At 37.9% G+C, this 16,761-nt stretch overlaps 1 protein-coding gene across 6 annotated transcripts in view; it reads left to right on the forward strand.

Annotated features, from left to right (window-relative positions):
- Ccser1 (coiled-coil serine rich protein 1) overlaps positions 1 to 16,761 on the forward strand; it is a 1,241,689-nt gene that overhangs the window by 389,285 nt on the left and 835,643 nt on the right. For all 6 annotated transcript variants that reach the window (XM_060373765.1, XM_060373766.1, XM_060373767.1 and 3 more), the window contains exon 6: positions 15,568 to 15,775. In XM_060373765.1, coding sequence (XP_060229748.1) covers positions 15,568 to 15,775 — 208 coding nt within the window. The remainder of the gene's footprint in view (positions 1 to 15,567; positions 15,776 to 16,761) is intronic.

Genomic DNA, 16,761 nt, shown 5'->3' on the forward strand with positions numbered 1-16,761 from the left:
GTACAATGCCGAGAATAAATGAAGACTGTGTAAAAATTACGGGAGACGTAATGCTGGTTATGTTAATTTCAGGGACCATGGGAAATGCAGTGCAAGCCCTCACCTTTCACAAAAACTGGGTGACACGCTACAGGAACCACAGCTCAAAGCCTTTGTGAAGAGGATGAGCCCTCCCTCCTCCCATGTGCCTGGCATTTCTGAAGGTTTTACTAGCAAACACACATGCCATGTTTTGTCTGTTTTTTGGTAAATCTCTTTTCAAGAGATTGTGTGCATCAGAATCAGCTTCAGATGACATAATAGACAGTTTGGTGTGTGGCCTTGGAAAGCCATGGTAATGTGCCTCTTATGTAACAAATGCCAGACTTGATGGCTGTACATATCAAAGATGACATTCTAAGCTTACCCCTTGGTAACACAAGCCAGTGTCACTATGGATGTCTCCTGGTTGCTCATTGTCACCCTCAGTAACAACTGGATGTTCAGAGACCTTCCTTTCGGGTCCAAAAATCTGTGCCTTATGCCTTCATTAGTGAAAACCTCAGGTTAACTACTCTCAAAACAGGAAGAAGTTGGGAACATTGCACTTTTCTTCACAGTTTTTGCTTCATAACTTGTAAACATGTTCTTGACATCTCAACTGATGGAAAACGTGTTCAATTACTGAATGTTTTTTAATGAGTTGTGTAGATGTGGCATGGAGGTTCCTATAAACATCCTCCCCACTATGCGTGGAATGCAGAGTCTAGCGCACAGCATGGAGGCCAGGGGTGCACATCTATGGTGTTTCATTCTCCACTAGAGCCTCCTCCGACTGAGTCCAGAGTCCAAGATAGACTCTTGCTCTTTGTGACTAGTATTACTAGCTTGAAGGGAACTGATAACCGAGTTGGCTCCTAATACCCTGTCACAGCTACAGCTTTCATGTACACTCCCAGAGGAGAATATTAGGGGTATATACATGCATATGTGGGAGAGGGACTTTAGGTAGCAACATTTTCACTCTCACATATACAAAATATACACAATCAATTATAATGGAACTGAGAAGTATGTATAAACACTACAGAAATATTAATATTAATGCTTCCAATGATTATTAAGTTTCTTGCTCATGGTGCTGTCAGCCTCTTTCAGGTGCAAGTACAGAGTGTGTTTATATTACTGATTACACCACTTGAGTGATGTGCTTCTAAAATTATGGGAATACCTAAAAATCAAACCCATGATTTATATAAACCATATAATAAACCTCTTGTGTTAATATTTCAAATGTGATATTCTTGATAGATTCATATTCGCTTATAATGTTCAGTCATTGCCACATATATTAATAAATACTTATTACATACTTGTACAATACTGAACTAATAGAGATAAAGTGAACATTACTTTTGGCAGACTCATGTCTGTACAGCAATGGCAGAAGGAAACATTGACTCTCAATACATTAGTTAATGAATAAAATGCAAAGGCAGAATATGGTAGCCCACGCCTTTAATCCCAGCACTTGGGGGGCAGAGGGAGGAGGACCTCTGTTAGTTTAAGGCCAGCCTAGTCTACAAGGTGAGTCCAGGAAAACCTCCCCCATGGGAGAGAGCCAACCTCTGACACTATTAATAATACTCTGCTATGTTCACACACAGGAGTCTAGTATGGTTGTTCTCTGAGAGGCTCCACACAGCAGTGGAGCCAAATAGATTCTGAGACTCACAGCCAAGCACTGGGCAAAGCATAGGGATTCTTGTGTAAAAGTGGGAAGAAGAACAGAAGGACTTGGAGGTGACAGGAGCTCCACAAGAAGAACAACAGAGCGGACTAACCAGGGCCTAGAGGGGCTTTCGGAGACTGAAGCACCCAACCAAGGCTCATACATGGACTGGACCTAGGCCTCCTACACAGATGTAGCCAAAGGGCAGTTCAGGATTCATGTGGGTCCACTAGTAAAGGGAGTGAGGTCTGTCTTCAATATGGACTCTATTGACTGCCTTTTGATCAGTTTCCCCTGTCAGGGCTGCCTATCAGACCACAGGGGAAGAGGACACACTCAGTCCTGATGCAACATGATGAGCTGGGTTTTGTTGGTAGAAGCGTCTCCCCCTTTTCTGAGGAATACGTGAGGGGGAACGGGGGAAAGCAGAGGAAGAGTGGGAGGGTGGGACTCGGAGGAGAGGAGGGAAGGGGCTAAGATCAGGATGTGAGGTTAATTAATTAATTAATTAATTAATTTAAAAAACGTGAGTCCAGGTCTACCAAGGTTATACAGAGAAACCCTGTCTCAAATATTAAATAAACATACTTTGTATTGACACAATTATAGGAAAGGGAGTGCTAGGTGGTGGTTTGAATGAGAATGACCCCCATAGACTCATGCATGTGAATACTTAGTCATCAGTTAGTGTTTGAGAAGGATTAGGAAGAGTTATTGGAGGAGGTGTATCATAGGATGGGGGAGTTAATAGCTTTGAGGTTTCAAAGGATCCATGCCAGTGTTCTATCTCTTCCTCTGTTTGGGGATCATTAGGTGAGCTCTTAGCTGGTCTGGTGACCACGCCTCGTTTTCTGCCAGCGTGGACGCTAACCCTCCAGCACTGTAAGGCCAGTCAAATGCTTTCTTTTACAAGTTGCTCTGATGTTTCATTACAGCAGTAAAAAACATATCACCTTACTTAAAAACTGAGCTATTTTGGCAGCTAGAGCTTAATTTTAATCTCTTTTCTTGTGAAATGTGGGCTAATTCAGTAAGTTTAGAACTTGAATCAGAGGTCAAAGGCAAGGTGCTTTGTCCTTTGTTGCTTTAATGTTCCCTGAGATCAGAAGGATTTATTCAAATCTCAGTTGGTTTGTAGAGAGAACACCATGTATCTCAGAAAAGACACTAATGACTAATGCCCATGTTTTCTAGTGTGTAAATACCCCAAGTAAATATTTTCTAAAATGTACAGGTAGGTCTCATATGACTGGCATGCTTCATATATATATATGTGTTAATGATTATTCTCATGGAAGTATTTTCACAATACCAGTATTTCTGAAGAGAATCATATTTTTCTAGCACATTATGTGTGTCATTTAGCATATATTATACCTATATTTAATGGGTGGTATAATTTTAGAACATTTAATGCTCATTTCTTTAACACACAGCATATGCCAACAATATACCAGGAAACAACATCTCTCTACATTATCTACGAAGAAGGAATCTTTTTAAAATTTACTTATTTTTTACAAAGTTTATTCACTCTGTATCCCAAGCTGTAGCCTCTTCCCCCATCCCCTCCTAATCCCACCATCCCTCCCTCATCTCCTCCCACGCTCCTCCCTGAGTCCTCCCCTTCTGTCTGACCCTAGCCTCTCAGGTCTCCCAGGACTGGCTGCATTGGGGAGAAGGAATCTTAATTGAGAAAATGCTTCCATATGACTGACTTGTAGGCAAGTCTATGAGGTGTTTCCTTAGTTAATGATTGACACAGAATGGTCCCGCACTCTGTGGATATTGCCATCCTTGGTCACATAGTTCTGGGTGCTATAAAAAAAGCAAAATGGGCAAACTACATGGGGTAAGCCAGTAAGGAGCGTTCTCCGCTGTCTTTGCTTGAGATTCTGCCTCAAATTTCTGGCTTGACTTCTCCCCGTCAGTGTGGTTCTTGAGAGCTGTAGCACAAAATGAACCCAAGTTGCTTGACTATGGTGTCTTGTCATATTAGCAGGAAAAAAAAGCAAAGCACCATCTTAAACTGAAAATCAACTCGGCCTCTTAGGTTTAATCAATGTGTTTATTACAGAAATTTCTCTGCACATATAAACTGCTCAAATTCATACTAACATTTCAGAATCTTACTCAGTATCTTTTCCTCTCTTTTGTTCCCTTCTTATCTTGTGTGGCTTATACAACAATGGTATAGAAAAGCTAATAATACATATTCCCTTTGTTATATTAGTATAGTTTAAGATTACTGTGAGCCGGGCATGGTGGTACATGCCTGTAATCCCAGCACTCACAGAGGCAGAGGCAGGTGGATCTCTGTGAGTTTGAGGCCAGCCTGGTATACAAAAGGAGACCAGAACAACAAAGGCTACAGAGAAACACTTTCTTGAAAACCCAACCGAAACAAACAAACAAACAAACAAACAAACAAAAAAACTGTTTGTTTACAAAAGTATGTGTGTACTAACATATTTTTAATGATACTAAAATGAAAAATTTTCATATCTTAACAGAGTATTTGTCTAATCTCAAGGTAAAATTTGATTATAGAAATTCTAGAAAGATATCCATGTTAGAGTAGCAAATAGGTAATTACTTTTGAAATGTTGGAAAACATGTCCTAAAGTTTACGTTGATTATTTAGGAGGACAATATACTTGGAGAACAGAGAATAGTCTATCATCTAAAAGACAAGATAATCACAGAAACCAGCCATCAATTTTTGCTCTCCTAATGAACAAAGAGAGAAAATGAATTAAAGTCGATTTACTACACTACCTCTGAAAAGAAATTTGAGCACTATAATATATGACTTAGGAGATTTATGGCTCATACTTCTCCATTTTAAATCAGGATAATTCCACATTAACACACAGCTCGTGTAATGCTCTAATGCTGACCTCTCAGCCACTTTTTTCCCTGGTGAAAAGAGATCCCTTGAAGAATAACTAGCATTTTTTTTCCTTCTAAATGCATTACAACCTATTGTCAGAAAATATAGCTCTGAGCAGCATTGGATCCACCAAGTACCTCTAAATGTCTGCTTTGGGTAGACACCATTCTCTAAGCATCTATATGTTTTTTTGTTGTAATTATATGGGCAAGAGGTAATCTGCTAAACTAAAAGTGTTGTACATCATCAACTAAAAGCTTATCAGCTGAATTAATTACCTGTTGAGAAGAGTGAAGACTTGGACATAACATCAGAGTGTTGGGACAAAGCAGTAGTAAAAAGTGATTCGCCTGTAAACAAAATTTTATATAGCACCTCACTAATTAATTCTGATTATATGTTCAGCAGTAATACTCCAAGGCAAAGGTGAAGCTTACAGAGAGGAATCTGGAAAGATTACATTCAAGAAGCAAAGTAGAAACAATCTAACAGTGTGTTGGAGCCTTAGCTGGAGCTACTCACAAGCAGACTATAAATTTCTTTGGTACCCACAGACACACTTTTCTTCAAACACAGAAAATGTTTCAGAGATGTTTGTTGAAGAAAAGCAATGGCTCACAGGAAAGTCAATCTTCAAAGACTTAATCTGGGCAGGGACAGCAGGAGTCTCAGGCTAAGTCTGCTAGATGAGCCTGGCTAAGCTAGATGAAGACCAGCCAAAACAAGGACGTCATAAGAAAGTAATATGCAAGGTATAATGATGGTAGCAGAGTGCCAAAGCAAATGTAAGAGCGCAGTAAGAGGTCTGTTCTACTTGAGACTGGGACACTCGGTGTTCTGTGACAAGAAATCAACTGTAGTGGTTTTCTTTTTTCTTTTTTTCTTCTGTTGAGATTTGGGTACTTGAGTCTGCAGAATATGTACTCTGACTTGTAGGCAAGAGGGTATGAACCTCGTTTTTCATTTCCATGTAGACTGCAGTAAGGACAATGGTGGAGAACAAGGGCTTTCTCAGAATGTGAACCATTTAACAAAGATGCTTGACCAAGAAAAACAAAACAATACAAAACATAGGTATTGCCTATAAATAAATAATTTTAATATCTTTTAGGTGGAAATCTTACAATTTCTCGGTGGTGAACTTTACTTGTGTGTTTCTATCCAGGAAGGTCGTGACTTTCAGTGAGGTACATCATGGAGGCATTTGTCAAATAGGCTTCTCTGGCAAGCGTGGAGAGGTGAGAATGCACCCTCTGGGTGCAGACTTTCTGTGTTTGAAGCACAGAGTGTTTTTCCTCTTCAAATATAAAATAGATGTGAAGCCAGCTCACTCTGCCGTTTGAGTCTTGTTTATTTGCATGCTTGTTTTATTTTTAAAGTTTGTTCTTTTGTTACCTTTTTCTATGAGAGCTCTCCTCAGGTGAACAATGAAATGAAGGTTCTTTTCTCAGCTCTTCTTTGGGTATGTTAGGAATGGGTCTGCATATTTCCTTTTTAGTCTCAGCCCTGTTTCAACAACAACTGAACATTGATACCAATCTGTGTCTCCGCTGCTTCTTTGAAAGGGAAGCCATGCCTCCCACAGCCACTGTTATCTTGTTTGAATGTCAAGTACACTAAAGCACAGAGAGAAAGAACCAGAGATAACATTCAAAGAAGAAGACAGAGCCCAGGGATTTGTGTGTCTGTGTCTCCAAAACTAGAGAAGATGTATCAGCAGCAACACAAACCATTGTGTGCTTCCTGATTTACATGACCTCACAGCGGTGTTTCTATGTCTGATGGGAATATCATTTTAAGTTTCCTGTACTCTACCAACAAGGAAGGGTAATTTTGCTACTGTATCCTGTCATTTAATCAGTTCATATATGATGATCTGTGTCCTCTGTTTCAAGGTCTAGCCTCAAACTCCCTTGCAACCATCAAGGATTTTGTTGTAACAAGCATTTATGCTGTGGGCATGTTTTGATACTTATTAACCAATATGTGCTTTTACTGAAACTGGTCATTAGACATGTTATGGTTAGCAACCTTCAAGGAATGGTCCAGAGAGAAAGAAGGAGTCATTGGTGTGTTACTTTTCCATTTATAGTTAGGTTTCTATTAATTACAAAGTAATTACATTTGTGTAGTCAGATACCTTTAAAGGTCTCACCTGTCAACAGTGTGAATGTTTATGGGGATCTAGGCATTACCATTAGTAATGCAATATGTTTAAAGTAATTGCATAGTAAACTATCTACACATTTTCTCAGGAAATTTGTTTTGATAAAATTTCACAATTTTAGCTTTTTAAGAAATCAGTAGATATTATTAAAATCATAAATGAGTCTTTTGATATGTTTAGGAAATGAAGGATTAAACAGTTAAAAGAATTAGGATTTTTCAGTTATTATTACACTAATATATAGCATCACAACTTTCTAAGTATTTAGATATTTTAAAACAAACTTGATAATTAAAGTATTTTAATTTGTTTTAGCTTTTTTTTACAAACCATAATTTTCGTCCTGAGATCTAAAATTATTTTTTCATAATGTGATGGCTGTTCAGTTTAGTTAGGGCTTATGCGACTAAGCATTCCATTTGCTACATAGTGCAGGTGCTGTGCAAAGCATCTGTTACAAGTAGCCTGACTGCAGCCCAATACCAAATTAACTAAATACAGATTATAATTTTTTCCTATGTTAGTAATGATGCAAATGAGAAATAAAATATCTTCAAAGGCATCATAATTGGGGATAAAATTAGTATTGATAATTAAGGAAACACTATTCAGTGATTGCAAATACATTAAATTGTAGTTGCTTTGTATTTGTTAATGCAAGTATAGGCACAAATAATACTTCACTCAGGACTTGAAGTTGCTTCATTTGTAGCTCAAATGCTTTGCTATGAGAAGTGTGATTATATTTATTTGTTTGGATAGAAATTTAAATAAGGGGGCAGTGTTTCCTAAATTAAACAGAAACTTTATCTCAAATAGCAGGCTCTTCATTTTAACTTTGTTTGATCTTGAGAGCAAGCACTCTACAATAGTAAGAGCTTACCTAAATGCAGAAGCAACTCCCAAACTGTCTCCTTGTGAAACTGCTGGGTGACTCTTCATACTCCATCCTTTAGCATTATTCCTCCTGTCACTGTGTTGCCAGTCAGAGTTGTTGCCCTTTTTTTATATCTATCTGTAATGATCTGAGTGAATATTTTACTGCTTTGATAAGATTGCCTTTGGTGACTCTTCAAGGGTAGAACTAACAGTATTTCTTTTCATGAGAAATTGCAATCTATAAATCCAATACTTACAGTTAATAATGTACAATTCTTAGCACATTTGTTTTATGTGTGTGAAATTATCGTGCTTTCGCCCATGCAATGGATAGTTATTAAAATACTGCTGGAAGCAAGGCACTTAGAATTGCAAAACATGCTTAGGGATTCAACAATCCTCTGAATGAGTTGAAATTACAACATGACAAATGAAGTACCAGACACATATGCAGGTTGTCACTAGACACACGAGAAGAGCAAGCAGCCTGAAGCAATGCAAACATTTGGAGATGGTGTGTCAGGGTGAGAACGGGATGTATGCTGTGCAGAACAGTGCCTGAAAGGATGGAGTTTTCATGGCCGGTGACTGAGAACATTGGTCTCTAATCTGTTCTGCTATTCTGCATGCTCCTTTACTTTAGTGCTCTAGTTTCTTTGCAGTTGTATGTGATTTACAATACCGTGACGATAAGTAGTTTGGGGGAGAAAAGGGATTTGCAGCTCACTGTTCCCATTTACGGCATGTTGTGGCAGGGCAGTCACGGCCACAGGAGCTTCAAGAACCAGTCACAATGCCCTCTCAGAGGGGACTCATGGATGGGGACAAGCTTAGAACACTGTTTGAGCCATCATGACTGGTAAGAGGTCTTAAGAGCAGACTTACTGACTTAATGTTCCTTCATAGAAGAGGACGCCAGGGGGCAGGGGGATGTAGTCTTACCTGGGATTCTAGCCACTTCCCTCCATACCTCTTGGCCATTTGCACGTAATTCTACCCTATTTGAATGTGACTTTCTAGTCTCTGGAGGTGTAGAGTATGTATACTTGGAAAATTAACTAAGGAGAGCCCATTTATACTGCTATGGAGACATCGTTATCCGTTTTGTGGTGAGACTTTCTGGCACTGCCCTGAGGTTATCCGTGATCTTGTAAGTAACCTTCACTTATACTCTGTTATTTACCCAGTAAACCAAGCGACCTAATTGGTCCCCTAGTTAGACTTTGCTGTAACTGTGCTTTTGTTTGTCATTGGTGCAGTTTAAAGGGGGCAGATGTTTGATTAGGTCTCTCCAAGAAAACTCCCCACAACATTTAACTAAGACTAAATGTTTAACAATTCAAGCAAAAGTAAGTTTTCTTTCGGCAGCCTGAAAATAAAACCACTTCATAAGTGGCTTAATAATTTGTGTATGTGGTGCATGCATGCATGTATGCAGAATTTTGTGAAGGTATTTGGAAATCTTGTGTTCTGTGTACTATGAAAACATTTACTCATTTTCTGGTTCAACTTGAGTACAAACTATCAAAATTACTTTTGTTTCCTAAAGACTATAATTACATAATTTGTTAAGATTTATGTGGGTCATATTACTCTTTCTCAGATTGATAAATATTAGTGTTATATAGGTTTACACAAAGTAATAATCTATACCTCATTTAAACATATAAATATTATAAATATTTGTGTATGTGTATAATTATTTTTGGTATTGTCTTTATGTCAGCTTACACAGGAAGAACTGATTATCTTTTAAAAATGTACACTGTGTAGATTATACTTACATACCACACTAAGCACTTGGATAGCAAAATCCTGGGCTTTCAGGGTGAATGTATCAAACTTCTCAAACAATATTGTTTTTTATAAGTTACTGTAAAGTTTTATAATCTACTCACATGACTATGCTCTGGATTGTATAAGATCTTAAATTCTGAGACACCTTCAAGCATGAGATATTTTCTTTTGTTAAATCCAGTTTAATGTAATGTTTATGAATATTTTGCTTGCATGAATGTTTGGAACCTTAAGGATACCTCCTGCTTGTAGAGCGAGAAGAGTGTGTTGGATCCCGTAGAACTGGGACTACAGACTGTCAGTAACTCCAGTTGGGTGCTAAGAGCCAAATCCAAGTCTTCTAGAGGAGCAGCCAGTGTTCTTAGTCATGGAAACATCTCTACAGTCTGTAAAATTTCCGAATGTTACAACTGAATGTCACATTTGCAAAATGTTTAGGCAAATTTTAATAAGATACATAGAAGGGAATTTTGAAGACATTTTCAAGACGCATTTGTATAGAAGCAAACAAACATAGAGATACATTTAAATAAAAAAATAACAAATCTTTAAATGATCAGGAATGAATGATTTTAAGCCCAAGCTTTTAAATAATTACATGTTGTAATTGTTATGTGTTTATGAAACAAAAATGAATTCATGACAGAAATGTGTCTCTGAAATATTAGTCAAATTTCCTATATGATAATTCTTTAAAATAAGCAAACCTGATATTGTTTCCCATTATTTTGATAGCAAAGTAAAGATGCCACAAAATAAGTAGCATTGACAATAAATGTTTTGAATTTTAGAATTGCCATTTTGTGAATGGTCATTCTTATCTTACTGACTCTCCTGAGCTGACAGAATGAAACTCTTCCTGTAGAGGAGAAGTTCACAGTAAGTCAAGAGTATAGACGCAAAATTTGTGAACTTTTCAAAGAAAATAAAACGAATAGTGCATTCTCTAGTGTATTTTCCCACTAAATAGTTTGAATTAGGTAAATGATGTAAGTTAAAGGCCTCATGAATTGCCTGTCATCAAAGGTAACTGTGGCCAATTCCCAGCTTCCTTACACACACTTTTTGACGGTCTTTGTCTTTGTGATACATTTAAAAGTGAGTGTAGTAATAATTTAACTACAGTGGTTCTAGATTTTCTTTTAACATTCTCAGAAGTTCTTCAGATAAATATTCTTTAGAGTACAGACTATTCAACTATACTTTGCTTTTCTTATGTGATTTAGAGCTTTTTTAATTGTGTGTATGTGAGAATATGCACAAACAAAAGTGAATGCAAGTGCTGCAGAAACTAGAACAAGGAGCCAATTTCCCTGGAGTTAGACTACAGATAGTTGTAAACAACTTGACATGGCTGAGAATCAAACTTGGATCCTCTGCAAGAGTAATATGCTCTCTGTCCTAGCTTTTGACTGCTTAACATTAATATCTGGAAGGAGAGCACATCCATTGAATGATTGCCTCCATCAGGTTGAATTTTGGCCTTGTCTAGAAGACATTTTCTTAATTGATGACTCCCTCTATGATGGACTATGACACAGGATCTGTAAGCCAAATAAACCCCTTCCTCCCACATGTTAGTTTTAATCAGTGTTTATCACAGCAATTGGAAGCAAACTGGGACATGCTCTTTACCACTGAGCAGTCTTTCTATGTTCCTACCATTTCTAGATAATCATTTTCCATATATTGACAGAGAATTGTATAGGAAACTGTCCCAATTTTCACAGAAGAAAATGTACAATTTAGAAAACGAATATAAAAATTTGACAGTGCATCAGAGAATTTACATTGGTTGGTGATACCCACAGAATACTTGAGAGCAAAAATTTGCAGGTTTACAGAATTGATCCATATCTACTTGATAGAGGAAAACAAGACAATGTGATTTTTTTTCTGATAGTTTGCTTCTATAATATCAGAGAAAAACAAAAGAGAGCGAAATGTATTTCCAAGTATATGAGGTGTCTTTGGTGTTGTCTGTTTTAGTTCCCTCGGAAGGACACTTGCTTGTAATGCAATGGGATGATTAATCACAGTGAGAATGTGTATTCGTGAACAAATTTACATATGTAGAATAATTCCTTTAAACACTAATTAGGCCATTCTCCATCATATTATAACATTTTCTATTTTTCTTGATTCCATCTCTTGTTAAGTGTAATCTTGTCTTTAAATTTGATCTTAAATCATAGGTCATATCAAAGGTAGAGAACCTTCGAGAAGTGACCATGAAAAAGTAGGTTGTGGTAAAAGTCCTAATAATAGACAGGCAAGATAAATAGTATTTTTTAAGGCAAAGCAAAAACTTTTAAATTTTTGCCGAGCAGCTTACAACTCAGATCATATATATTTTCTCTCAGATTTGGAAAGGAAGCCACTGCAATGGCAGTTTGCACAAACACTGTTGTTTTGATTTCACTTTCGGCACCTGGGGATTCATCTGTCTTTTCTCTTTTGTTTGGGCTATTTCGAAAGGTAACTCTGGCGATGCCTTGTGAAGCACTTGTTTGCATTTAGAACATGAAGTGTGCAGTTCAGCACAGTTCAGTGTGCTCAGAGTGATCTCTCCAAAATGTCTCTCAACTGTACACTTGATAGCCACTGTGAAGAAAAGCTTACTATGAAGAAGGGGTGTCAGTATACTTTTGGTGGGTGAGGTAACTGCTGGGTACAAACGTTCTCCTGAATATGTATTTTGAAGGCAAACCTGAAGGTAGGGAAGAGGCCATTTTTGTGCAGACCACACATATGCAAAGGCTCTGAAGCAGGGTAGAGTTTGCACTTCTCAGGGGTCCTAGTGATACCAGTATGACTTGGTCAAGAGCAAGGATGAGATCAGATATAAGGCAAGATGTGGAAAAGCAATTGCTGTACCATGACAAATTTGTAAATTATGCCGAATTTTTATAATCTACCTTCAATTTTCTGCATCATAGGTTATAGGAAAATAATTAGTTGGATATGCATTTTTATATAAAGGTGAAGCATTAAGTTTTTACATTTCTCACACTGATAGTTCCTGTGTGTATGATGCTGACCGTCGCTCTTCTGAATGGTTATGGCACACTGCTTATATTTAATAACTGTCAGTTGCATAGGGGTAAATTGTGAAAATACTCATGTTTTTGCTCTGTGGTGAGAAAATATTGTCTAATGCATCTATACTTTGTGTCAAATCAATACGTTTTCTGTTAAACTTATCTGTCCTACTGAAAATATATTTACATTAGAAAGGTTGATAAAAAATAAATTCTTATCTCACATGGCATCCCAGTGGCAAAATTATGAAGCCAACTCACTACAGTAAATTCAAGTTAAGAGTTTTAAGTACCAGTTCATACTCTCAAATCCTCTGGCTTTTCAGAATATTGTCACTACATTTATTATTAATTATTTCAGTTGTTATTTTTATGGGAACTCAATTATTTTCATTATGGACTGAGAACAGTCCATAAGTCTCAACTCAGTCTTACATAAATATAACTGAAATTTAAATTATAAAGACTCCCTCAGCCATTCTAGGCATCAAAGAATGTGAGGCTGCTATCATACAGTGCTACAACTAATCCTAGCGGTGATCTGAGTGGGTGCTGAATAGTGGAGAGCGCAGGCTTTGTTTTGATGTTTTGTGGTGGTGTTGATGATTAATGCACCATGGAGCCAAAAAATCAGAAGCTAGTCAACAGTGGTTGTCAGCCCCTAGCACGGGAGCTGCTTTGCCCTTTGAGCCTTGGCCACTTCTGATCAGAACAGCACCGGGGCATCCAGTCTAGCCAGCTAGAGAGAGCTAGGACTTCATGTGAGAATGTTTTGTGCTTTTTTTTTCATCATAGACACTTGATGCTTTATGTACAACGATGTTCTGTTATTAAAAAACCAATCTTACAGTACTGACCATGCAATTGACAGTTATGAAATATAAGCCATGGCCTAACCATTTGGAAGAATGACAACCGGCATGTAAGTGTAGGAAGGAGCAGTGTAAGATGTGCTCCTGAGGACCAGGGCAGCTACTGGTCTTGCTGCTAACAGACTCCACCTAATTTGTATTCATTGTGCACTTGGAGTAGGTTCACTTTTTCTTGTCCATGTAAAATGTCTCAGGAAATTCTCATTTGTAATTATTGTTTGGACTCAGTTACTCAGGAGTGCAAAGCTGAGAAGATCCTCCTAACTCAATGACAGCACCCAATCGTCACAACTTCAGCCACTATCACTTTCCTGGGAGTGTGAATTTTCACAACAATTGAGGGGGGAAAATGCCAGCATTTTCCCTTCCAACTGCTGAAGAAGTATAAAACACATGTTAATTTTATCTTTTGTGTGTATTTTTGTATCTAGCCCATTTTAGCTACTCATCAGTTGCAGAGATCTTTAGTTTTCATGTGTGGGCATACATACACATTCATGTATATATACACAAATACATACACACACATATGTGTGTGTGTGTGTGTGTTCTGAACTGCATGACATAAATACTAGGAACCTATGTTGGGAAGGTACAAAGCACTGCCAAAGTGTAATATTTTCTTGGATACTTAAGTAATTTAAAATCTGAATTATATGATTTTGTATTACATTTTTTAATAGTCCTAAGTACAAATTACAAACTCCCTTTAAAGGAAGACAAGAAAGTTATTGCTATTATAATTCTGTATCTGTAATTCAATGAGCACAGATAACATGTTTGGAGACTACAGTCCCGCTGCCATGCTGTGACACATATCATGTGTGTCGATAGATTCCAGTTTAATCAAGTTAGGAATCGATACAGCCTCACTTTACTGTACGTCTGAGGAAGCAGAGGGAGGAGTAAGCAGCTCTGGAATTAGAGCTAAGTGTGAGCTTTCTCCAGATAGCCATGCAGTCCATGTGCACGTAAACATAGCTGATACTTCCAGTCTGCACGCCTCTCTCAGAGTCTTGTAAGGAGTGTTTATTTTGTTACTAGACTGTCATCCACCCCTTAAAATGTCTTTTACCAGTTTAAAAAAGTTTTCCATGCAGGATGTGCTTGATCCTTTCCTCTACCCTGCCAGGTTCTGCAGGTGGGTCCCGAGACTAGACTGAGGGACCAGGGGGAACTACAGAAGCATGACATTGACAGATGCGTCTTAATGCACTGGAAGCCCTCATAGAGGAGTGCCTCGAAGGACAGTTAGCACTCAAACCACTGGGCAGCTTAACCAAGGAGGGGTCAATTATAGAACTAACCAGATCAGGAAAGTGACTGCAGCTTTAGGGAAGGCAAGTTATGGGATGGAAATAAATGAGAAAATTAATGACGACAAGGCTTAGTGAGCATGGCTTGTTAGAGTCCTCTGCTGTGTCTCAAGACTAGGGCATCAAGAAATGTCTTCCGAAGTCAGAACCTATCTCTCTGGTAGAGAAAGGAAAAAGAAGCTTTGGAAACCTGCATCTGATTTTAGGCAAATGTGTTGTGTGGTGCCAGGTTGGGTAAGCGGTGGGGGTGGGGGGTGAGGGAATATGGGTGGGGATTCGAGGAGCAAAGGACTTTTTTTAAATATTCCTTTTGTCAATTGTCTTCAGGTAAAAATAGGCCTCATGCCAGACTGATAGTTTTTTAAGGTGTGACATGACATAGTCTTCTTCCTTTCCATGCTAATGCCACTGTGCAATGACACATTTTCCCTTATGCCACAGTTTTAACATAAAATCCTACATATGCTGCCTTTCTGACTAAAGTTGTTATTGGTTGTTTTAGAAATTTAAGTCAGTAGCTATTTAACTAATTTTTTATGATTTTGCCTCTGAATATTCCCATTCATGTTAATGTAAGCACATCTTTAGAAACTCCACATACAAAATTTGTCTTCTAGTGGTTTTTGTTGTCTCAACATTCATAAGTGGTTCCATGGATAAATGAAGTACTAATTGGGGAAATACCATCATCTAAAATTGTAATTATCATTGAATTTTAACACAATATATGTAATTGATAATTTCCTCTGAAGGTCTGAGTATTTCAAGGACGATTTCATAGAAATAACAAAGATCACAGGAAGGCTTTAGTGCTATATTAACGTTGACTGACAATGGAGGAAATGCTGCTTAAGCACACCACCTTGTAATTTTTATCTTGTTTCTTCTTAGGAGCCTTTCCCTGAAAATAACAAAAGACACTGATCAAGAAGCCTGGTGTTCCCATGTCGGCCGCATGTCCAGCAGTCCCTCTGCAGATTGGCCCCTGCTAGGTGTGGAGGAAAACGGAGGCATAGATTCTCTGCCCTTCAGACTGATGCTCCAGGAGTGCACAGCGGTGAAGACGCTGCTACTGAAGATGAAGAGAGTGCTTCAAGAGGTAAGGCTGCTCTGAAAATAACCCTTGTCATTGATGGTCTGCATGACACCTGTAGGCTTGCTTATACCCTGCCGATTACTAATTAACTTCCAGGCAATGAACCAATGAGCGTAGGTCAGGTGTCCTCCTGAGCCTTAGTTTTCCTCATATGTCAAATGAATAGCTTCAGGTCTTGTTGTTTAAATAGAAACTCAGAAACTCACCCATATCCAGACTCTAGGAAAAAGGAAGTTGAGGTCAAACCTTCCCAAATCTCTCAAGCTAGGAGAAATTGGCATCAGCTATGTAGTAATCCATTTATGTCACTGGCAAGGGGTTGAGAAATCTGAGTTTTCTTCACTTTCTTTTTAGGGTGGCCTTATCTATATACCATGATAAAGGCAGCCCTCTGACAGCCTTATGATAGTTTTAACACTTGCTGGCTTTATGTGATCAAAATGTCATGTAACGTTGTCTCTACATCTTTCTCGGTTACATTAATCAGCCACGTGGGACTATCTAGAAACTAGAAAACACAGTATATTGAGACTTTCAAATTTTTTGAAAAATTTTGATTGGCCAAATACCATTTAAATTTTTACTAGCATGCCACTTCATGCACAACTATAACAATCCCTGTACTGTTAATATGGCTGTTTTTCTGTGTGTCAGTGTATAAGTTGTAATCTTCCTAGGCTCTGTATTATCCTGCAATATGCTCCTCTCTGAACAACTATAACTTAATAAAATCTGTTGTATTAAAAGCTATTAATCTCAAAGTTTATAACATTTAACTCTTCTACTACACCTCTTGCTTCTTGGGATTTTATTAAGCAATCAATACCTGTGAAAATAAAGAGGGAGGAAATGGCAAGGTGTGTCCCCTAACTTTCTGGGGTACTGAAATTTATGATTCTAAATACCTACGATTGCTATTGTGAGTAACTACTGTGAATTACAAGAGAATGTTTCCATACTTCTGTCTGTGTTCCTGCTTAAATAGAAAT

This window comes from Meriones unguiculatus, chromosome 21, assembly GCF_030254825.1.
Source record: "Meriones unguiculatus strain TT.TT164.6M chromosome 21, Bangor_MerUng_6.1, whole genome shotgun sequence".
NCBI classification, from domain to species: domain Eukaryota; kingdom Metazoa; phylum Chordata; class Mammalia; order Rodentia; family Muridae; genus Meriones; species Meriones unguiculatus.